Source organism: Eleginops maclovinus, chromosome 11, assembly GCF_036324505.1.
Source record: "Eleginops maclovinus isolate JMC-PN-2008 ecotype Puerto Natales chromosome 11, JC_Emac_rtc_rv5, whole genome shotgun sequence".
NCBI lineage: Eukaryota > Metazoa > Chordata > Actinopteri > Perciformes > Eleginopidae > Eleginops > Eleginops maclovinus.
In genome coordinates, this window is record NC_086359.1 from 6,017,223 (window position 1) to 6,042,686 (window position 25,464).

Genomic DNA, 25,464 nt, shown 5'->3' on the forward strand with positions numbered 1-25,464 from the left:
TCTAGTGGTAAACACTGAGAAGTGTTTCAGAAATAATGCTGGATGTGGTTTGGAACATCATATGGGTAGCTGAGTATCACCTTTAGAAACTTCTCTCTTCAGACAGAGATCATGACGCTGCAAAGGGGCATGGCCAGCCTCAGCTGAGCTCAGATTTAAAGCAACAGTCACAGAATCAGCACTTCAGGAACAGGGCTGAAATAGAGGGGGATGAGGCATGCTACAATGGGGGATCTGTTTGGTATTTTGAGTAAAACACTTCACAGACAAGTTTTGTATAGATATTGCCCTACAGTATATTGTTCAAATATAGCATGATAGGACACCTTATGTTTTACTTTACTACCTAATCTTTTGTTAGTTGTATGCTCCTTCTTTTCTTTCTCAAATCACTTAACCTCCCTTCCTTCCGTTTGAACCTACACACCTGCGAGGGAAGGCTTCACAGGGGTTGTGTGATTAAATAAATTAGTGCTTGTTATATGCTCTTTACGACCCTGAAAACAACTGCTGATGTGCAATGGTGCAAGGCACTTAAGTCCAAAAATGGTGTCCAGTGGAGCCATTAAGAGAAGGCCATGTCTAATATTGGGAAGGAAAGGTGCCCAGATGTAAACATCGGGATCAGCATGAATCCACCTCCCAGGTACTCCTATTAGATCAGCAGATACAGCTGTCCCAACACTCACGCTGTAATGACGAGCTCTACAGCGATATAAAACTCTTCCAGGGATGGGGGGGGTGGAGCGTCTCCTGACATGTGAAATTGCTGCACTGCTGCTGCTTGTAAAATTCATAGGCACAGTGTGCATTGTTTAGAGAAGCAGCTTCAGCTGTGAAATCAATTCTGTTTAGCTGGCGTAACGATCCCACTGCTGTTTCATTGTTAACTGATACTGAATAAGCTGTCTTTTATTTGTCAATCAATAAGTTATCAATGTGTTATGTCATTGTGAACTGTTGTAGTTCCCCTTTTGTTCTATTAATTGATTTGTATTTGTGGGATACAATTTATCAGTGTGTATTATCATCAGATTAGTAGATAAAACTGTATTATAATCCCTGAACAATATCTATAACACTGATATATGTTGTAAAACTGCATGTAAAGCGTCTTTATTTGCTTTTTTACAGACTTTATGCATCACAGTATTAGGGCTTTCCTTCTTAATCAACTCAAACCAAAATGACCAATGTGTTGACTCAGAGCGGGCCGCCCTATACTGTTCTGTATGCTTCCGATATGGCACACTGCTCCGCATGATTACCCTTTTCTTTATGTTGTTTTGCAGCCTGTGTTGATGTCTACGGGACACACTCCAATGTACACCTCCGCTGTTTCCACACTGGTAAGAACAAAGCAACCCTAGCTCGCTCCGTCACCCTGAAAGTTATCAGATTCTTCATCACTCATCCTCATCAGTTTTATTCATGTCCTCATTTCCTGTCTATGCTGGATTCAGTGTCGCTCAAAGATTGACTGTGTCCTACAGTGACCTGTGTAACCTAATTGTATCTGTTCCGCCAGAGTATGAGGTCATCTGTTTTCTGATGGTATCAGTTTGCTCATACCCAGTCCACTCAAATCTCCTTTGTCTAGAGATGTCTTTTCACGTGAGATCAATGACTATTTTTGGGCCTGAAATCACATTATTGGAACTGAAATGTTTCCGAATGGTGTTTGTTTATCAAATATTGAATTCCAGTGTCCAGTGTTTAATCCGCTTTTCAGGATGCACGCAAGCTATCCTGAAATATGTAAATGAAGAGTACCCACAATGCAGTGGTATGATAAAGTATAGCATGGGGTTCGGAGAGACGGATAGAGGTAATCTGTTTGCAGGACAGGCTGAAACCTGTAGGTGTCAGTGTTAGACTGTGCAGTGACTTTCATAACCTTGAAAAGAAGGCTATGCTGCTTTCTCAATAAAACATCATTTTATTTGCCTCACGCACCTCGAGTAGCTCAAAAGATTTAATCCGTCTTTCAAGGCAGAAAGGAATTCATGACATTTAAAGAATTCATACTAAAGGGCTGGTAATTAGTCCTTCCTTAAGAGACAAGAAGCTAATATCACACATAAACGTAGATATGCAAAGGAAACATTAAATGAAGGCTAGTTAGACCTGTACTTGAATACATTTGAAAGATGGGATCATTTGAATGAGTGGCTGATATGGTTTCTCTGTCTCTGTGGAACAAGTGGTTACTCCTGTACATCCATTCATGTCTTTGTGTGTCTGGCCTGACCTTGAACACATCATGTCTAGTAGTGCCTTCTCATAATTAAACTGTTTAACATATGGGGCATTCTGCTGCATAAAGCCATCAGTAAGATGTGTTCACATACATCCCCCCACATTCACCGACGTGCTACACGCATGTTCTCTACTGTAAGGTTCCTACAGCAGTGCAGGATGTGTGTGTGTGCCCGTGTGTTTGTCATTGATGTGTGGGTGGTGTCATCAGTCTGTCTCTTTATTGCTTTAATGGTGTGGGGTTTGCCAGCTCAACTCCAGGCCCCATTGATTTATGGGTAGGATTGTCTCTGGAAGCACTGCGACGGTTTGGCAAAGTAAGACGAGGTCTCTGGGTTATGTACATGATTTAGCGAAGAGGTGCTTTGCTTTCAAATGACACCCTTTTTTTTTTCTTTACTCGGGGTATAATGTAATTAGAAATGATTTTTTTTTTCACCGAGCGCACAACTTTTGATATTGATCTATGCTCATATTAATGGATCTCCTTACCCCTTCTACTTTATACGACTCTATAGGTCTGCTGTACCGTCCTACTTTTATTATGAGGCTACATAAATTGTTGTGATGGGCCTTTTTCAGACGGCTGTGATTAAAGTTCTATGTTCCATCTAACAGCAAATACAAGCCCCAATGTACACAATATGAAGCATCGAATCATTCTAAAGAGGGAGGCAAACTATGTGCTCCCTTCTTCTTAAATAATACAAAGAAAAGGGGACAGTGTAAGCTAATGAGCAGTAAAGCTTCAGTGTTGAACAAAGGGTATTCCCTGCCTTTGCAGTGAATCCCACAGGCATCTGGTTATTGAGCGAAACTTGGCCAGGATTTATTATGTCTTCATACTTCCAATGTAGACGTGAAGAAACATCCCTGAGCGTGTGTAAATATACCAGTTACCTCAATACCAACGATTCCTATGTATTTGAGATAATGTTCACCCAAAAGTTAACCCACCTGTCCTTGCTCTTTGTCTCTTTTCATAACGATCTACCTGCAGTGACAGAGAGCGGTCTCAAAGTGTTGAGCTTTTTCTGAAGCAGTAAACATTACACAACACATTTGAGATTTATCCTTGCACTGAAAAGCCGGGAGTGAAAATCAGCAGGCATGAAGTGTTTTCTAAATACCCCCTCCTCTCAGTTTGTATTACACTGTCTCTTCTAATGTATCAGTTTCTCTAGAACCACAGAACGGTTTCTACACAATTTTCACACAAATCCTCCAGAAAAAACAGCTAACCCCTAAGATGTGTTTGGCAAAAAATAAGTCATTTTTCATGTAAGGATTCAATTACTGTTTTCTATAGTGTTTCCCCAAGAGCCCCCCACTATCCCCTCCCCTTTCCACTCTGCACTCATGTGTAGTTGGGATCTGGTTTCTATCTTCATTCTCTCCGTCCTCCTTACTTTCCTTTAATAAATGTTTAAATATGTCCCTGCAGCTTCGGTGTAATTACAGTGCAGCAGCAGCTCAGGTCCTCTGGGAAGTAGAGGCGAGAGAGAGAGAGAGAGAGAGAGAGAGAGAGAGAGAGACGGGGAAGAGAGAAAATATGCACGCAGGAAGAGGACGAGAGAGAGCTGTTCATGCTGTATGGCAGGTGGAGAGAGAGTGAGACAATTAGATAGGTAGACTGAGGAATTGTATTTGGCAAAATGGGAACGTCAGCTGACAGCTTGTCCTTCAGCAAGTCCTTACATAAGTATGTTGTGTGTGTGTGTGTGTGTGTGTGTGTGTGTGTGTGTGTGTGTGTGTGTGTGTGTGTGTGTGTGTGTGTGTGTGTGTGTGCGTGCACACACACACACGCAGTCTCTCAATCCATCTGTCTATTCAAAATGAGAGCAGAAGCGATTTGTTTGGAAAATATATGAATTCTAATAGGATCCACCATTTCATAAATATTTGAGCATTAAATAAAAAGCAGGCATACGTGTTATTTCCTAAGCAAACATCCTCTTATATTAGTTGCGCCCCTTCGAGGTTTCGCTTTCCATGGTGCTGAATTCATTGCAGGGTCATGAGGCTACGCAGGTCTGAGATTAAAGTCTTAAAGAAGGTCTCAGATTGATCTTGCCTCTAAATGTTAAAGAAAGGGAACATTATGTTGTTCAAATGAAAGCAAAATAGGAGTACTGGCAAAAATCTAAAATATTTGCATTTAACTAAAAACTGAAAAAAGAAAAAGCAAGTAAAACACACGGGACAAACTAAACTGATGTAGTGTTCATCATTTATGTATATTTCCACAAGGACCATGCATACAAATACATTCATCTGAGAAAAAGAGAAGAGATGTCAAGCTATATTTGATCACCCTGGCTGCCACTACTGTGTTTATGTTTCTCTGACTGTAGAAGCGGGGCTCGCCGGCCCCCAGCCCTCTCTCAGTTTCAAGTGCTTCCTAGTAGGCGTCAGGCCAGTTTGAGCTGCCTGTCCTTCTAAGTTCAGCCAGAGTATAATACCTCCCCCCTCTCACATCACCAGCGTCGACGGTATACAGAGAGACAGCTAAGTAATTGCCATCAAACTTTCCTGCTCGCTCCTCTTGCTCTGAGCAGCGGGGATGGGAGGGGTACAGTAGAGTAGCAGCAGAAAATATGAACTGCATTCTCGCCGAGCACAGACCAGCAGCAGGGAGGCTCGGCGAGCGCAGGACTAAGACCGGGAGGATCTGTTAGCAAATGATTATTTCACTCCGGATGGGCGATTTCTGAAGACCGGACGATTGTGTCGTACATAATAACGAGCCTCATCAGCGAGGAGTCATTTTGAAAACTGGAGCGTTGGGTTGGAGGATGTAACTGTGCGAAGTCTCCAGCAGCGACTCAGCGAGAGGAGGACACTAAATGGGCTTTGCTTTTTCTGCAATTTTGGATTTAAAACTGTATATACTCCTTTTTGTTTGGTTTTCTGTTCTATTTAGGTTAAATGGAAAGCAAGCTGATATTTCTGAGGCTATGTGGATGTTTCATAGTGTCTGATCGCCTGTAATGGCAGGCCCCACAACTAATGGCTCGCTTGGAATAAAGCTCTGATGGTGACGATAAAAGCAGACATTTCTAGAGTACACTCGAAATCTTCCAGCCACGCTCTTGGACTCTGTTATTTTTGGCGGCGAGCAGCAGGTCGGCTCCAAGATCCAGCCACGATTTAGGCTGCATTTCAACGCTGAAGCAAAAATGTTCATGTCCGTGTGGTACGCCAAAAAGATGGGCAGCCGCTTCATCAACAATGTACGGAAAGCCAAGAAACAGCGACATCATAGGATGGTAGGCATGTTTTACACAGGTTTACTCAATATATGGGTGAAAGATGAAAATGCAATGTTGCTTGGAGGTGGAGCTTGAAGCTTGGGGGTTTGATCATGTTATTATTATACTTCTGGTGATCTGCACGGATAGAGAACTCAAGGCTGTGGCTGTAGGCCCATGATAGATGGATTTGAATCTCTGTGAGCCGGAGTAATCAAATCTGGTGTAAAACCAATTAAATTCTGTTCAGACTGCGTGTGTGTGGGAATAGATGAGTCCTATGCTGTGAAGGTGAGGTTTCTTTCATTCAAAATCCCAACAAACAGGAAGTTGTAGGTCCCCACCAAATCCACAACCCCATTACTCACACACACACACACCTTCCCCTGAATACAAACGTAGGATTTAATGAGAAGCAATGTGCATAATCTGATGTCCAAATTACCCTGTCACATCCAGCACTTAAACCCACACACATGCACATTCACCAGCCATCCCACCTGACAACACAACCCCGATTCAAACTCAAGAGCTACGTTACGAAACACCTCACACTCATTTCTTTAACAGCCTTGCCGAGCCCTAAGGTAAGGCTCAGTCTGGAGTCTGTAGCTCTCTCTCTCTCTCTCTCAAACAGAGGAACAGCACTGTGCGATACCAATTATGCATGCCTGCTTATTCATCAAAAACCCCATCGTCTTCATCAAACACATGCCAGTTCATAACTTGACATTGCGTAATTAAATAGAGGTCATTGTGTTGCTTATTGACAGGATAGCTTTTAAGTGTCAAAGGCTTTCCAGAGGCAGCTTTAGAGCCCTCTAATGCAGCTTTGGTTTTACAGTGCCAGCATCTCCCCCTCCCCCCCCCCCCCCCCCCACGCCCCCCTGATGATATGGAACAACAGGAAAGACAGCAGTTGGTGTTTTAAATATCCTTAGGCTTAAGTTAGCAGGTGGATGTCATTATTATTGGCGTTATTTGACCTCATTCCACTAAAACTGTCCATCAGACAGGAAGCGACGAGAGGTGTGAGCGTGCAGAGAATGGGTGATGAGGCAGGCACACAAACACAGAGCCGTTTGAGTTTGACCGGATCACAGGAACATCTTGTGAGTCACATATTCAGCAGGGAGAGTGTGAAGCTACATCTGTAAACATGGGCAGCAAAACAAAGCCTATACATTCAGCTCGAAATAAGTCATTGATTTAAACACACTGCTTCCCTGCTCTGTTTCTTGCCTCAGCAGCGCATGCTACAACATTGATGCATGTAGCCTACTCTTTAGGGAATGATTAAAACACACGTCACACACAACTCTATAAAATCTGATAGCAAGAAAAGTCGAAATAAATCAGTTTTATTTGTCTTTAAAAATGCATAATCTGGCACTTAGCTTTCTGCACATCGATCCATCAGGAAGCAAAGGTTTGAATGAGAATGGATGGCGGTGCTGCGGCCTGTGCAGACATGGCAGAGGACGGGTTAGCTTAAAAAGTTGGTGCTAAAATATTAGTTGGGCCAGAGCAGCCAAACACTGTAAATCCTAACAGCCGCGGCGTGGAACGACTCGACAGAGCACAGAGGGCTCTGTCAAAATCCCTGCAGGGAAACTGCCTGCACTGGGCTTAGATTTCTGCTGGCTATTCTCATTATTTCTGGCTCCAGATAAGGATGAATTTGACGTGATGTTCAGCAGCACGGCACGTTGGACACAGCTACATGCGGGAGCTCTGCACAGGCACCGTTACAATTGAACAGTGTGCGGTTAAAGCCGCGCTCTGGCGTTGTGTGGACAGATCTTTATGTCTTTTCCTCATGTGGATGAGTAATAACTCTTTATAAAAGGCAGCTATATTTCATTCAACTTGATTAGTAATGCGAAAAGAGGCATGGAGCAGTGGATGGTGTATAGGACTGGCTATTTACAGTGCTGAATGACATGTTAGAGCAATAGAGTTTATGTTACTTTAAATCCCCTTATTTATACAAAATAATGGACACAATAATAAGAACATCTGTCCCTGTAATACAATACAATTTAGCAGCAACACAAACTACAGACAAACGTATACAGTTCAAATAAATCAAATTCCTTTGATGGTAGGATTATTGCAAGACTGTTCCATCAGACTGCATTACTTCGAGCAGTATTGAATAAATAACAATACGCAAACAGCAAGCGTTTCTTCCTTGGATTCCTCTATAGAGCTGCAGAGTGAAGAAATAACTTCCAGTTGCATCACAAAAACAAAGCGCTGGATAAGAAAGTTAAATGTATTTTCCTGAAAGCTGGGAAACAGTGTTACGTTGTGTGTAGTTGTGTGTGTCGGAGCTGTCAGGCCTGTGAAGGTCAGCGAGCTGCTTTGTGCTGCTCTGTGCTGTTCTGTGAGCACGTCAGATGCACACCGCGCCTCCCATGCTAATCAGGAGGTACAGAACAACGATACAAACACCAGAGTTAGAAAGAGAGGCAGTGGTCTCTAACAAAATCTTCTAACATCAGATACCTTGATGAAGAGAGCTAGCCCTTGATAACAGAATGAAAGAGTCAGGGTAGACTATGAAGATATTTCAGTGTCTTGAGGTTAGGTGTCATGCTTTAGATGAGCTGACAGAAGCGTCTCAAACTGCGTCTATAGCAGAAAATCCTTTCCTCTCATTGGCTTGCTGTCTTACGAGGTTTGTTTTGAAATGACAGGCAGACAGTATTCAATAGATGGCCATTTATATAACAAATATACACCGTTTGCAGAGAATCTGAAAACACTATGGGGTATGGTTGGGCGATGGACAGTGTTTACCGTGCACATGTAGAAATGTGTCCATTGGTGTCTACCATTGTTCTCAGGTAATGTAATGATTATGGAATGAGCTCGCCATATTGTGATCTGACAGATACAGCCGCATGGCAACGTATTTTTCTTTGGGCAGAAGTGTAAGAAGAGGGCTAAAAAAAAAAAATCTGGATGTGGTTTTAAGATTTCCAGTCATTTTTTCCTAATTTCTCACAGAGTTCGTCAGCTTTTTTAAATGAAAGATGAGCAAAACCTGCAGGAAAAGTCCATTTATCTTCTTTTTTTAGCTTTAATCTGAAGTAAAAATGGAGTTCTTTTTATATTGCTTTATCTTGTTTGATTTATTTATGTATTTTAAACCATTTCTTAATTTAATTTGCAGAACAGGTGCAATACTGTTAGCGTGATACAAGATGATATAATATAAAATGATGTTATACGATTTGGGCCAAGCATGAATTATGTCCGTGTCCATCAAGGTTGGATTGTAAGACATGGCTCTCTTCAGAGTGACATCCCTGAGATGAGCAAGGTGCGATGATCACAGGCTGGAGTGAAAATGGCCCTCAGTGTTGGATGTAACTGCAGGGTTCAGGGATAAACTGAGAGCTGATCCTGGAGCTGTCTCATCTTTAAGTTTCTGCCATTATATCTTTACAACATGTCTTCTCTCTCTGCCTCCAGGGAAATACTCCTCCAGTGGTGGTGAACACTGACACACTCGATGGCTCCCCATACGTAAGGATTGTGTTTAATCTTCTCATTATTGTATGTGATGTTAGGCTGCCTTCACGTTCAGTCTGAATTATCTGTAATTCCATTTATTTCCCAGCATCCAGGTAGGTCGCTGCACATTGTTCCAAGTAATTCATTTTACCTCCCTTTCATTTAAATCAGTTTGATATACATAAGCCAGGAAACATGACAATGTCTTTTCTAAAATGAAAGAAATAAAATACCTCTGACATGAAATACAGTTCCGGAAAAAATGAAGAGACCACTCCAAATGTTTCCTAAATCTTTATCTCTACATGTATGGCAGCCATTGAATTCCAACACAGAGAGAAAATGTCTGTAGTTTATAGAATACAATAAAACTCAAAGACAAACCTATAAATATTTTAAAAAAGAGAAAATGATAATGCTGAAGTGGTCTCTTAACTTTTTCCGGGGCTGTAGGTGAGGAATATGTGAATGATTCTCCCAGAGGAAAGAACCACAGACCAGTGTTATTGCACCACTACAGCACTGAGAAAAGTTTTCTAGGTCAGATACCAAAACAGTGAAGTTCTTTAAATTCCCCCTCCTTCTGGGACTTGCTTAATTGCGGAGGTAACACTGATGTGCGGCTGAGTTGTTCAGCCAGAAAACGAGACCGACTATGAGAATAGTGCTGCTATTTTCATCTAGGTACAACACTGGTCCACACATACAGAATGCCAAAGACGAGCAGGAGTGTTTTTTATAAAATCGAGTCGACAGAACTCCTGATATAGTCAGATGTTGGCGCTGATGATGCTATGTTCAGGAGCTGATAGTAAATCCAATAAACCCACTTCCAATTCTGTGGATGAATATACAGCTCTGAAAAATATTAAGAGACCACTCCAAATGTTTCTTAAATCTTTCTCTCTACATGTATGGCAGCCATTCCAGTGTTTGTTGAATTTCAAATGTCAGTAGTTTATAGAATACAATAAAATAAAATAATTTAACTCAAAGATATGTCTATAAATAATAAAACAAGAGAAAATGATCATGCTGAAGTGGTCTTTTTATTTTTTCTGAGGCTGTATGAAAAGCCCATATGAGGCAAATTATTGAATCAGCATTAGCTGAATAGGATTCAAGCGGTTTTATTTCTTCTAAATCGTTTGTAGAAACAGTTAGTGACGGTGTGTGTCGCAGCATACTGTCCAATCTGAGCAAACTAACCTCCCTTTCTTACAGGTAAATGGGACAGAAGGTGAAATTGAATATGAGGAGATCACACTGGAAAGAGTGAGTCTGATAAAGTGATTTTTGAAGCTGATTTTAAACAAATGTCCATGTTTCTATGACTCCTAGCTCTAGGGCCGCAGTGAGATGCCCCTGATGGGAATAATGATTGAGCTTTTTCTTTGTTTCTGCAGGGTAACTCAGGCCTGGGCTTCAGCATAGCAGGAGGAACAGACAACCCTCATGTGGGCGACGACCCGAGCATCTTCATCACCAAAATCATACCTGGAGGAGCTGCGGCTCAGGATGGACGGCTGAGGTAAAAACATGCACACACACCCACCCACACCCACACACACACACACACACACACACACACACACACACACACACACACACACCACACACACACACACACACACACACCACAGTAACACACCACAATAAACACAAAGCCAGCCTTCAGGATCCCACTGATATAAAATCCAACAGTCAGAAAAATGCCAATGGGCCCATTAGGCTGACTCTGGTTACAGATAAAGGAAATGTGCACTGCTGACCCCATTTATGTTCGTTTGAATTCACTGATTCTGACATCCAATCCGTTTTCTACGATAAAACACACTTAAAGAAACATCCCATGTTTTCCCCACCTCCTCACTTTAAGTCTAGAGCATTGTACCACAGAAATACAGCCTATTGTCTGTCCAGCATGCTTAGCATCAGAGTTACATCAGAGCAGGCCTGCTGTTTCATTCAAGATCGGAATGCCTCTGCTGAGATACTACAACGGCTACTACTACTACTAGCACTAGTACTACTAGGTCATTTAGCAATTTGCTTCACATTTACTGTTGTTAATTGGTCTAAAAACAACTGTAAAGTACACAGTCATTGTACTGTAGCTTCTGGTTTTGTACATTTACAGCCCTGGAAAAAATGAAGAGACCACTTCAGCATTATCATTTTCTCTTGTTTTATTATTTATAGGTATAGAAGTTAAATGATTTTTATTTCTTTGTATTGTATTCTATAAACTACTGACAACATTTCTCAGTGTTGGACTTCAACAGACACTGGAATGGCTGCCATACATGTAGAGATAAAGATTTAAGAAAAATGTGGAGTGGTCTCTTCATTTTTTCCGGGGCTGTACATGCAAAGAGGTTACTTGTGAAAAATAGATCCCATATTAAGCCAGTGATATGGAAGGGTTAGAAAAAATATCAATAAAGGGACACTGCAGTAAATGAGCCATGTACAGAGGATCTTCCCCGTCCTGCATTTTACAGTTGACCTATAAACGTCCATCTGGAATGACTTGTTCAGAGAGTAGCCTGCAGAGAACATTACATTTGCCTGAATTCAGTGAGTTTTATTGGCCTGCTCGGAGGAAAAACATTGAGCTGTATACTCCTGATGTCTCAAAGTGGAATTCTTCTGAAACCTGCAATTTGCGGGTGTATAATTCATGTTGAAGTCTCTATTTGATGATCCAAGCGCTCAAACATTCATTTGTCTTTCATATTGAGTGACTCAGTGGCTCTTGTGAAAAATCTGAATCAGTATAAATACGAAATTTGATATTTAATAGTGCCACTTTGGGACTGTTTATGCACTGTGTGTACAGAAGTTTTTCTTTATAGCTTAATAAAGGCTGGATGTACATCCCTTTGAGCACAGAGCTACAGAGAACACTGAACGAGGCTCAGTGGGGCAGTTGCACTGAAATTGCCAACATTAAAAAATATGTTGCTGTATGATAAAAATCTCTTCTCTACATACCAACAAGTATTTAACATTGTCTTGAAAACAATATGCAGCTCTGACTGTAAAACCATTTGTTTGAAGATGTCAGCAGCCATTGGAGTTGTAGATAATAATAGTGCAATAGAACAAATGTGGACAAAGTGTGCACGTAGGAAAAGTTGAGGAAATATGTGGGGAGTCTGCGGCAATTAGAGCCCATCGTAGAGTCATTATTTAAGAAAGGGGTAGTCCTGCCATTAGCTGAAGTAAAATATTCCCCTGATATGATCTAAAATGATTTTTCATATAGTTTGACAGCCACAAAATGATTGGCTCAAGGTGATTGTGGTGAAATCTGATTGGATGGACTAAAGAGACTCAACTTATAGAGTAAGGAGCGGGAAACCAACGATAGAGAGAGAGGTAAATAAATAAAGATAGTGTTCCTTCTGAACTTTGGCTAAGCTTCCTTTGTCTTGCAGCCCTCAAGAATTATTTCAGTCTTGCAAAATGTTACACCCTATAATTTCCATGGCCGTAAAAATCCATTTTAAACACATGAATAGAATTGTGATAAGTAGAGTTTTCAGGCCCTTGGAGGAGCAGTGTCTGAAAATAGCTATTTCATCAAAACCGTCTCTTGTGCACACACAGGCTGCTGTCACTCGCACTTCACATATCCACTCTTCATCACTTTCAGGAACAGCTAAAGCAAAGAGAAATATCCTGCCGCTAACTCTCTGAGCTACATCAACACACAGATCAATAGCATTAGGGTTTCTGTCCTCATTAATATTAGATATAAGGGATGCTTGTCAATATTTATTTTTCAGGTTGCATTTTAAAACAGCTCATATTTGTTTTTATGAAACATGTTAAAACAGAACGGCACATGCATGTCAGTTTGTCCATGGAGGATAGCAATTTCTAGCCATGGCTAATAGTTCATTTTAAAGTATTTATTTGTGCATACCGATGACTGCTGATGTCATGGTGCGACCATATTGGATACCGACAGTTGGGGAACAAAAGGCCAGATGTCTGTGGGGAAACTGGATCCTCAGCACAGATATGGTTGTTAATTGACGGCTCCTGACCTTGTCTGGTGGAGGATTAGGCCTACACCAATTTCCTTCCAAAACTAAAACTAACTATGCATTTTCTTTCTCCCTCCAATTGTTTCTCTATTTCTCTCTCTATCTCCCTTTCCCTGTGGCTTAGTGTGAATGACTGCATCCTATTTGTGAATGATGTTGACGTGAGGGAGGTGACACACAGCCAAGCTGTGGAGGCCCTTAAGGAGGCAGGTGCTATTGTGCGCCTCTACGTTCTCCGCAGAAAACCAGCAGCCGAGAAAGTGACTGAAATCAAACTCATCAAAGGGCCTAAAGGTGTGTTGGAAGTAGACTCACACTGTTGTGTGGCTTTAAGGACGCTTTATACCCGGCTAAGCTTTGCCCTCTGGAATTAGCAAATCTGCTGTGTTAACCCACACCGACTTTGCTCCCTCTCTGCCTCTCTCTTCACTCCTTTTCTCAGGATTAGGTTTCAGCATTGCTGGAGGGGTGGGAAACCAGCACATACCAGGAGATAACAGTATCTATGTCACCAAGATCATTGAGGGCGGAGCGGCTCATAAAGACTGTCGCCTGCAGATCGGGGACAAGATCTTAGCGGTTGGTCATTCTTATGGGATAACTAGCATGGAGAGATATACAAGCCCACACACACATAGTACAGGTCACTGATGGCCTCACACTCTCACCTCTTAATCAAACAGACACACACTCACATTTTGTGTATACAAGCTGCCAAGATAAATGTCAGCCGTAATTTTCATGGCCGGGAATTACTTTCATTAATATGTTAATGGCTGTGTAGGATGGGATAAATGTTTAACTGGAGAGCTGCCACAGGGAGTCTCGCGCAGCACTGCTGCCCTCTGCTGGAGAGTGGAGAGACTGCAGCGCAGCAGCTGATGGAGAACACCAGCAACATCAAAATGGTGCTGGGTTTCTGCTAAATGGTGTCTGAGCACACGCTTTACCTCTAAATGCCATTGGATACTGCTACACACCACTGCTCATCATGAATCTGTTCAAAGATACATTTACAGTCAATGGCTATATTACGTTAAATGGAATAATGCTCTATTTTTTAATAGCCTACCTTAGAGATGGACATTTGCATATTACATATAAAGGCACTTAATCCAGAAGTGACCCCTAGCTTTATTTTTAGCTTTGCTCAACCTCACCTATTTAATCTGACTCATATTTAGCTATTTCTTTTACAACTACTACAGTAAGGCTGAGCACTTTCAATACAGTTGATTTTACCTTGTGTGTGATTTAAATCAAGGTCCCTGCTGTTGCAAATCAGTCTTATTGTTATAGTATTAAAAATAAAAAGAAAGATGCACAGATACTGATATAGATCAATTATGGGTCCTCTACTGACAAAAAGCTGGATTGGCTAAATAAACTGCCAATCTGGCATTGGATAACAACATTTTAATATATAAACATGTATTCCTTAGTATTTATAGCTCACATTTTCCTTTACCAAAGTTACAAAAGCTTAGTTTAACACAAGCCTGATGTTGCCTTCAAATAATATGATGAACTCAGTCACCTCCACACAGTGAGGCATAGAGTATTGATTTGACAGGAATGGGATCAGTATCAATGCTGAAAAATAGGTGGATTAGTGCATTTAGCGATCAAATTTCACTTTAGTCACTTAAATGGTGGTATTTAGAAAAGAAATAAGGAATTTAGATTGACATTTTGCAGCTTAATGTGTATCTAAATGTGATATGTTGGTGTTTTCTAACCATAGGCCTAAATGTCACTCTTATTAGATGCTGAGTGACTCCATCCCAGTGCAGATATAAATGTGTCAGTGGGAAGGGGATCAGGTGTCATCTCTGATCGCTGTTTGCAGCTGTGATCCTGATTGTGTTTCCTTGCTTGTCGTGAACGATCAGGTGAACAACGTGGGTCTGGAGGATGTGATGCATGAAGATGCGGTGGGAGCTCTGAAAAACACAGCCGAGGTGGTGTACCTCAGGGTGGCCAAGCCCAACAACCTGTTCCTAACCAACTCCTATAACCCACCAGACCTCACCAGCAGTAAGCCCCTCTCTGTTTGAAAGTCTACACTGCATGTTGTAAAGTATGGCAATAGTGAAAAATCCCACCAGAAAACACCAAATATCCTGCCTTTAACCTGATGTATTTCCAAGAATGTACCCACACGACAATAATGGCTCTTTCTTCAGAATTGAAACAGCAATCAAAAGAAGAAAAGAGAGGATAACTTGTCATTTAGAGATGACTGTGGGTGTTCAAAGCTGAGGGGTACAGCTCAGAGTTTTCTCCTCACAGAAACACAAAAAATGTCCTTCACCTGACTCGCCTTTTGAAAGCCCTTGTAATAAAAGAATCTGAGACTGGTAACACTCTTTTTGCAGTATACTTTCAGGACTCATAACAGCATTTTCTTTTCAAACAAAACATAACCAAAGTATCACATTCAAGTGCATTTTTGCAGTGGGAAAGCCATTTATCAAACGTCTTTGTTTTCTTTCAGCATATTCCCATATGGACACTGAACTCAGCCACCCCAACTATCTTGGATCAGATTACCCACAAGCTCTCACTCCCACTTCGCCTAGTCGGTTTTCTCCCGTTCTGCATGGCATTTTGGGAGATGATGACATCCCGAGGTGAGCACTGATCCTTCAGCGTAATGTGCTGCAAAAGGTTTTATTATGTGTGTTCTGTTAGAAGAACTGTTTGTATTGAGTCTGCGTTAACATGGCTGTCTACTCTCCTCTCTCCTCCCGCTGTCAGGGAGCCTCGCAGAGTTTTGATCCACCGAGGCTCGACCGGTCTGGGATTCAACATCGTTGGAGGGGAGGATGGAGAGGGAATCTTTATCTCCTTCATCCTGGCCGGGGGGCCAGCTGACCTCAGCGGAGAGCTGCACAAGGGCGATCAGATCCTCAGTGTAAAGACACTTTAATCTTTATGAACTTCTCAAACACTGACATTAACCTACAGTTGCACAAAGTGTTTAACAGTCATGCTGTGTGTGCATCAGGTGAACGGCGTGGACCTGCGTATGGCCACACACGAACAGGCGGCTGCTGCACTGAAGAACGCAGGCCAGACGGTGACCATCATCGCTCAGTACAGACCCGACGGTAAAGCCACAACACTCGTACATAACAAAGATTTATCCTTTTTAAAATAAAATACAGGTGTATCTTCAAGATGGAGAGATATTTCTTAATGTTTTCACTTTGCATCAATGATGATTCATAGATACCTGTAAGGAGTCTCACAAAACTATTTAACTTTAAATCGTTAGTAGTCATTTCTACTGGTATCATATTAATATCCTACGGTGAAGTGTCTGAGTTGGTCTTGGGAGAGAAACATAGGATTGCTGCCTCCCTATCACGGAAAAACAAGTGCATGTGATAAGTTGATATGCTTGTATTTCTTTGTTTCAGAGTACAGTCGTTTCGAGGCCAAGATCCATGACCTGAGGGAACAGCTGATGAACAGCAGTATGGGCTCTGGGACCACAACGCTAAGGAGCAACCCGAAGAGAGGCTTCTACATCAGGTCCCTCACAGACGCACACAATTATGCATCTATGTGCACTGTAGCTAGCATTATATCAAGAATATTAAAAACTAATCTAAATGATATGCTTTGTTTACCAGTTTTAGTTCTTGTGATATTATGGGATTGCCTTGTAATAGGAAATCATTTTCTTGTCATATAATTAGTCTTAGCTTGAGAAAAGCAAGTCATCCTCAAAAGCACTAATATGGTGCTAAATAATGTTGTGCTAATGTATGAAGTAACTACAAAGCTAAATAGAGCTGAAATGTTGAGTTTTGAAATAAATAGTATGAGTCATCACTGTCGCCTGGGGGAATTTGATCATTAGGAAGAGATGATTAACCGTAGACAAAGCAGAGTCCACAATCAGTGTCAGCCTCCAAAGTTGTGAGTCTAAGCCAGAACAGAGAAATAAAAAGACAATACAAGGCACTATGAACAAGAAATGTAAAAAAGAAATATGATGAGATTAGCAGATCATTCCCTTTTAAAAGCTTATATAGATATTCTTACACTTTTGGCTCTTTTAATAAGGTTGAGAAAATGTATGGAACATTTACTATATAAATCACAGGCTGTGTAGTTAGTTTTTTTATCAACTCAAGTTGGGGAAAGCCCTGCTCAAACCCCAAGTCAGGCCTGAATAACACACGGTTATGTGTGCATTAAACACACAATTGCAAAACAATAACATAAATGACATTGTAAGTATAGATAAGCACTAAAGCTACAGTCCAACAAAAGATGCAACACCATGTACCACATTATGACTCAATGTGGATTTACTTGTATCTTGCAAATTCAAGATATTGACTGCCCATACTAAATGTACTGCACAAATATTAGTAGAAAGGCCATTGCAATGCTGTGTTTACTACAATGTATGCCAACAACAACCACAAAACAATTCTGTACGCGCTATGGTGAATGCAGTCAGAAAAACCACCAACCAATCAAATCAACCAACCAGCGTCACATGTCATCATAACAAACAGCGTCATGAAGACATACCGACATAAAAATATATTTATAATCATCATCACAATCTCTGCAACCACTTCAAAAATAAAACCCTGCCACAATAAGCACGCATCAGATTAAAAACGGCATTTGGGCCTTACCTTTAGAAGATCTTCTTAGTTTATTCCTGTGTTGGTGATTAAGTCCTCTCCAGGTCCAGGTGTGTCGATAACAAGCAGTGCCCTGGCAGGATCAGTATTCGTTCCGAATGTCTCAGGTTACACATCATGTCGGTCTTATTTTCCATTTGTACAGACAGCTATATTTTCTCCCCATTTTTCAGAATGTGTGGAAGAAATGGGATTTGACGTCCAGCTTCGCTCCAAAAGGACGGCTTCATGACTCACGGCGAGGCTAGCTTAGATGTTTTGCTCTCGAACAGAGCCGTTAGCTCGCTAGTTTTTGCGCGAGCGTGTTTCAAACAGGCTGTCAGTTAGTCTACCGGTTAAGCTGTACGTGATATGTCGAACCTCACCGGTCATGGTGAGCAACGGCTGCATGACAGCAACTCCCATTACAACTATTTCTTGCTTGACAAAAGTTGCTTATCAGATGAAGGGTGGGAATGAAACCATAGAGGGTGGGGGGACAAAAACACTTGTGTCAATGGAAAGTATGCGTAACCAATTACACATCAAAACTTCTATCAATGATGGCGTATAATTTCTTCTTCGATCGGTGACTGCAGTCCTGCACCGAATTACAGCGCCTAGTGATTCCACTAGTGGCTTGAAATAATATTACAATCATAATAATAAAGTAGGATAAGCCTTTTTTTTTTATCAAAGAATGATACTTTTTTTTCCTCTCAATGAAAAGCTTAACAAATGTTATAAACAAAGTGTTGTAAAAATAAATCTACTCAAGCAAAATATAGGAATACTGTTCATAATTGTTTGTGTTCAATCAGAATCAGAAAGAGGTTTATTGCCAAGTAGGGTAACACAAACGAGGAATAGTGGTTTAATAGACATGAAAATATTGTTTTATAAGGTGTCTAATGTGAATTATTCCATCCTCAGGGCTCTTTTTGACTATGACAAGACTGCAGACTGTGGCTTCCTCAGTCAGGCACTGGGCTTCAGGTTTGGGGATGTGCTGCATGTGTTGGACTGTGGAGATGAGGAGTGGTGGCAGGCCCGTAAGGTCAGCCCCCAGAACGAGGCTGAGGAGGTTGGCTTCATCCCTAGCAAGCACAGGTCAGACTTTTTCCTGTGAGTGAGTGTAGGAGCTCTTACATTACTTCTTCTTCTTTTCTTTCATTGTGCTTCAAAAACCAATATACACCTGATTTTCTTACTTCCAAAATTCACTGTCTATTCTTGCTTCTCATCCTTACAGGGTTGAAAGAAAGATTGGTCTCGTGGTAACACTAAAGAGAGGGTAAGGGTGTTCACCAGAGCCGTTTGAATGAGTTGTGACTGTCAAACTGCTTTCTAGTGTGTAAATCTCTGCTTTGGTTTCTGTTGCAGGACCATGGTCGAGACAGCCTAGGCACTCTGGGTAATTAGTATTTAGCATAAATGTTTCTGTATTGACACTGCAAGCTACACTTTACACATGTTACTGACTCTAGCTGACTACATTTAATACGAAGAAATGGGCAGCAACAAAATAACGTGATTTGCTGACACAGAGAAACAATATTTTCTCGAGTTTTTGTATATATCTATTAAATGTAAATTGTACATATGTAAATAGGTATGATAAACACCCTGTAATATCAATGACCAGAGTTATAGCTCAATTAAAGGTGCAAGTATTGCACTATCTCCTGAAAATGTGTTAATAACTGCAGTGAAGGAGAGGACCCTCTGAGGGTCGAACAATCCATCTGATTTTATAGAAATGACAATATAGTGCTATAGTGGAGAAATTGTGATGTATTGGCTTCAATATTTGAAAAACACATTCAGTACACACAAGTACGGACACACACACACACACACACACACACACACACACACACACACACACACACACACACACACACACACAAATGCAAAATGCAATTTCTTATGGTTAAAAGAAATGCTTCCATGTTTTTTCACCAGGGAGAGATAAAACCTCACAAAGTTATGAGACTGTCACCCAAGTGGAAGGTAAGGTCCTACAGATTTCTATTATTTAAAGCTTTTATATTACATTTTGTCCGTAAATCCCTTTTCTGAATGTTTCTTCTCTCTTTCTCTTCATGATCAGTTCATTACGCGAGGCCCATCATCATCCTGGGTCCTGTGAAAGACAGGATAAACGACGACCTATTGTCTGAGTTCCCTGATAAGTTTGGATCTTGCGTCCCACGTGAGTAATTAACCTGTCAGTCACGGAGACCGACAGGCTTTGTGTGTTTTTTTTATTTTCATGTCACTGCTGCCACCTGCAGCCATTTCAGGGTGATGTGTGCATAATGAGAAGTAATTGCCTACATTTTAAGATTCAAAGTGTATGTATTGTTGTGCTTCTCCCATGACAGACACCACACGGCCCAAGAGGGAGTATGAGGTGGATGGGCGGGACTATCACTTTGTTTCGTCACGGGAACAGATGGAGAAGGACATCCAGAGCCATCGGTTCATCGAGGCGGGCCAGTACAACAGTCACCTGTACGGCACCAGCGTACAGAGCGTCCGCGAGGTGGCTGAGCAGGTACGAAGCAACACGGTGTACCGGGAAATAAGAATAAATTATCAAATTATTAACAATGTTTTACTGATTGTCATTTAAATATGTTTTTAATTGTGTGATTAAAATGTTCTGATCTCCTTGGAGAAAAGTTGAACCAAAGAGCCACATCCTTTCCTGATTTGTTGTCCGATTAAGTGGCAGTTTAAAAGTCGTCATTTCAGTTTGTATTGATTAGATTTAATTCATTCATTTGGCTCAGCCAAACATACAATAATAAGAAAACCAACTGGTTTTGATCCATCCCTTTATATCTACCTATGAAATTGCTAAAGTTACAAAAAGCCTGCAAGTACTTTTCATACAACAGATATTCTTTTTCACTTAAGTTCTTTTTGTAAACAACGAAAATGTGACATGATATAATACTTCTGAGCTACCTCTTATGAATCTTTCTGCTTTAAATAAAATCTTAATATATGGATTTCCCTGCACATGTGCGTGAGCAGCAGGGGAAGCACTGCATCCTGGATGTATCGGCGAACGCTGTGCGTAGACTACAAGCCGCTCAGCTTCATCCCATCGCCATCTTTGTCCGACCCAAGTCACTGGAGAATGTCCTGTACGTACTGCGAAAACTCTTTATTCATTTTTAATAATCTGCACATCATGAAGGTATCTGTTATAATGAAAATGTTTGTGTTTGAACAGAGAGATCAACACTCGACTGACTGAGGAGCAGGCCAGGAAAGGAATGGACCGAGCCCTCAAACTAGAGCAAGACTTCATAGAGTGTTTCTCGGGTAAGAGCGAGCGTTTGTTTGTCTATATGATATCAACACAGAACTGATGTGTACTCACTGAGCATGGGATTTCTAAATAGCAAAATGAGCACATGTACACTGTTTGTGGATTTTGGTTTGGATTACAGCAGCACCAGATGGTAAACGTGAGCTAATACACTTGGGTGTTTGCACTCTGCTGTGCGCTAAGCTATTTGATGTGAAGTGGTGGTAAAAAAGAATCTTACATTTCATGATAACAAGATTTTTGAAGCAACAGATTGTCTTTATTTTCGGTTGATTGCCGGCGCTCATGTTCACACATCAGAGGGTTATAATGTTTGCATTTCACTTGGCTACGCTTTTTTCTCCTTTTCTTGTGTTTAATGCCAGCAAATGATCAAACAAGCCTCCTCCGCAAAGATGAACTTTACTTTTTCATGTTCTTCCCGGCAGAGCTGAAAGAGTTAAATGAGAAACACACTGCTTCTGGGGGGGGGGTTGCATTTTAATATTTTAAGGGACACATTTGGGGCAAATCACAGCAGTCGTCGGAATATGAATGATAGGTTTCCTCACGAATCTGGTGCAATTTATAACGAATCATGAACAGCTGTCGGATGTGACATTTTATCAGCCACTGAAACAATACGTGTGAGACTGAATAAATATGTGGGAGACTTTGGAGGCATGCATACATAATGGAAATGTTGTTTAACATTTGGATTCAACTTGATATTTACAATATCACACATACATACTTGAATATTCCTCTCATTGTGATGCTTTCTGAAAAACATCCTTTGTCTATGTCTCTCTTTCCTCCCTTGTGATTCTATTTTCCTGCTCTCTCTTTTGTCTTTTCTTGAAAAAAAATTCTCCCCCCTCATTCATTTTTTTCCCCTCACACATATCCTCCTGCAGCTGTTGTGGAGGGGGACAGCTTTGAAGAAGTTTATCACAAAGTAAAGACAGTGATCGAGGAGCAATCGGGGCCTTACATCTGGATCCCCACCCGGGAGAGGCTGTGATGCTGCACCCTTCCAAAAACCACCCCTTTTATCACAACCACCGACGACACCACCCTCCACCCTCACGGCCAAGCCAGCCTCGCCTGCCTGTCTGTCCTCCAGCAAAGTCAGTGCTTTAGGCATCACTGAGATTGACACAGAGAGACAAATGCGTACCAAGACAAACACAGAGACTGAGACAAACAGGAAGTGACACAGCGAGGCAAAGAGCGACCAAAAAAGAGACTCTGAAACAGATGTGAGCACAGCGATGTATAATTAAACTGAAAATACTTAATCAGTATTCCACTCTTATGAGGCAGAACTGAGTATTGCGGCTCTGTTAACACTCGGCATCAAAATGCATCTTGGACAGCTTTAAATGCAGCTGTGACTGCAGCTGGAAACTGGGCAAGCAAATGCCCTGAACACAGTTGATGACGTGCTGCCAAACAACTATGCACTTGCAGTTTCACAACAGATAAAAGAAAAAGGAAGCGAAATATAATCACAAGCGATTTCCTTGAGAGATTTTAGATGCATTCTGATGCCAGGTGTGAACCGCAGTCTGGATTTATCTAGACATTGGGTCTGAACAGGGCTTGACAGAGAGCAGAGGGGGACCCAGCAGGGACGGACCCCGAGGTAGTATTAACACCACCTCACCCTCCCCACCCCTCATAAGTCTCTGCCCCATAAACACCACCATGCGCCTATGTCTGAGAAAAAGAAACTTTTTATATCATCTCCTGGCTTTCTCTGCTCCTCCTGTCAGCTCTGCCTTGTTTCGGGACAGGGGACGGGGAAGACTGAGAACATCCTGCTGACTCCCTCTAGGCGAGGTGTCTTTTCTCGACAGAGTCCCTTTTTCTCGTGAATCTCCTCTTGGCTCTGAGCGTGAACTCCGAATAACACCTCAGTTACCAAGCCTGACACTTGCTCAATCACCCATGTTGAATATTGCGAGGCATTATTTAAAGGCAGTTCAAATTATTATAATGATTAAAAACTCATATGCTGAATTTGTGCATGCATCCTCAAAGACAATGGAGACAAAAACGATGGAAAAAAAATCTGACATAAAAAAAGAAGAAAAAAAAGGAAGTAAAAGTAGGGTGTGTTCTCTTTCTCCACTCCTTACTGTGGAGGAGTTTTTTAGCATGTCTCATGAAGGAAGAAGAGAAGAGAGACACGGTCATGAGATATGGCCATGAGAGGCCGTAGATGCTCCACAGTTGCAGTTTAGCCTCTGCTCTCTTACGCACACACACTCACGCAAACACACCCATGCACCAACACACACACACAAACACACGAGTAGAGTTGTAACCTCAGCTGTAGCCTAGCACACTCTTCTACAGGGCGACTGGCTGCTCTGACCTGCTAGTCAGAATCCAGGATGAATGTTATCTCTCTAGGCACAAACAGCAGAGCTTCATCGCACCACAGCCGACTCACCGACCACTCTTCCAAAAGAACCCCTCAGCCGCAGACGTACACACCAGTGGCCGCCGTAAAAAGCCATGCCGTGTGTGTGTGTCTGTGCGTGTCTACATGTGCGCGTGGGTCTCTGTGTGTGCACATTCATGTGTGGAAAGCTCCTCAGTGTGGGAGGAATAGGTCTTCTTTTATGCTCTCTCTTCCACTTTTTCTCTGCTTCTTTCTCCCTCTTGTGTCCACACAGATTCAAGCTAAGTCATGTTTAACAAATAAATGGCCTATATATATAAATACAAGTATAAATATGAATATAAATATATATATATATATATATATATATCTTTTTTATGGCAATTTCTAACGGGACTAAGTCTGTAAAAATCAACATCTCCAAACAATATTCCATTGGTTCCTTTGGGTAATATTGCAGTTAGGTTGTTGAATTTACTCACACTCCCATTTTATTGTTGTAAAATGCAGCAAAAAGCAGAAATAACTGAACCGTTCAACTTAAAGTAGACCTCACACCAGAGCTTGAACTGACACATTTGACACGTTCTTTCGTACGTGGAAAACCAATGGCAACACGTGTACAATGCAGCTGTGTGTGTCTGACTGTGTGCGCGTGCATCTGTGTGTTTGCTGCTTGTGTGTGTGTGTGTGCGGGTGACAAGAAAGCGTGTGTCGTGTATAAACTATAAATGATACTAAATGAGAATATCTATCCTTTATAACATCCACTGGTGGCTATAATGTATAATACATTAATGGGTGGTGTGCGTATGTGTGTGTGCCCGAGCGAGAGAGTGAGACATGCACCTGACGATGTAGTGCAATACTGCTATGATGTTATGCAATGAAGATGGTTTTACGTGTGTCTAAGATTTAAAAAAAAGTATTTATAAAGTTTGCACTGACGGCATTATATGCTACAGGTATCAGCGAGAAAAACAACAGTGGACTCAAGGGTTTTATGAGCATGTGTTTGTATTTACTTATAATTTGTTCTGAATTATAAGAGTGAAGGTGGAAGTGTTGATGGAAGTGACCATTCATATTTATTGTTTGTTTATTTTTGCTCACTCGCTTCTCTCTGCTCAGGACGGAAGCCTGTGAATGACAAGTATGAAGTTTTATGATTTATTATTTATTTAAGACTGTCACAGGTTCCATCTCAAGTCTGTATTTTTTTTTTCCACATTGAGAGAGCTTTTGGGTCTCAGGCAGAAATGCTGTAAATATAACGGAGATGTTGGAGTGCTGCGTGGCTTTATATTTAGCCGTGCACACTGCTGAATTGACATGAGTATGGGATCCATCAGAGCCACAGCCCAGTTAAACTGCTCAAACACAGAAAAAATATCTGCACACACACACACACACACACACACACACACACACACACACACACACACACACACACACACACACACACACACACACACACACACGTATACACACACACACACACACACACACACATATACACCCACACACACACACACACACATATCAGCACATGCATCAACATTTAGACATTGAGAGAATCACAGAAACACATGACAACACATCTACGAATGGAGTAATATGTTTTCAATTTCTTTATTTGAGGGTTCAATGTATTTCTTAATATCTCTCTCAGCCATCCGTATCATAGTGTGATATTCCTTATAAAAATATATGAATTTTTACAGAAAAGACTGAATACAAAGTTACAACAAAGTCAACTGATGCAGAAAAATATATTTAACGATGACAATATCAAGCAAAATAAAATGTTCCAGTTCAGTGAAGCGCTTGTTGTAAATTAGCTATAAAATAATAAAATGAATTTAAAAATGCTTTCTGAAATTGGACTCTGCAGCCTTGTTTTTGTGTTTTGTGTCTGTGTTAATAATGATTTGATGCCTCACAGTTAGACAGGTAAGTGCTGCAGGAAGGCAATAGTGCC

At 41.3% G+C, this 25,464-nt stretch overlaps 1 protein-coding gene across 1 annotated transcript in view; it reads left to right on the forward strand.

The window, feature by feature from the left end:
• The window catches only part of LOC134872638 (disks large homolog 4-like), a 40,239-nt gene extending 14,920 nt beyond the window's left edge, over positions 1–25,319 (forward strand). The window contains 20 exon segments of the mRNA XM_063896020.1: positions 1,293–1,349; positions 8,994–9,047; positions 10,260–10,310; positions 10,442–10,566; positions 13,218–13,387; positions 13,536–13,672; positions 14,986–15,130; positions 15,591–15,726; positions 15,854–16,010; positions 16,104–16,206; positions 16,519–16,633; positions 18,679–18,874; positions 18,998–19,039; positions 19,129–19,159; positions 19,711–19,758; positions 19,859–19,960; positions 20,133–20,305; positions 20,791–20,903; positions 20,993–21,084; positions 21,988–25,319. Coding sequence (XP_063752090.1) covers positions 1,293–1,349; positions 8,994–9,047; positions 10,260–10,310; positions 10,442–10,566; positions 13,218–13,387; positions 13,536–13,672; positions 14,986–15,130; positions 15,591–15,726; positions 15,854–16,010; positions 16,104–16,206; positions 16,519–16,633; positions 18,679–18,874; positions 18,998–19,039; positions 19,129–19,159; positions 19,711–19,758; positions 19,859–19,960; positions 20,133–20,305; positions 20,791–20,903; positions 20,993–21,084; positions 21,988–22,094 — 2,154 coding nt within the window. The 3' untranslated portion in view covers positions 22,095–25,319.
• Positions 25,320–25,464: the final 145 nt, after the last annotated feature.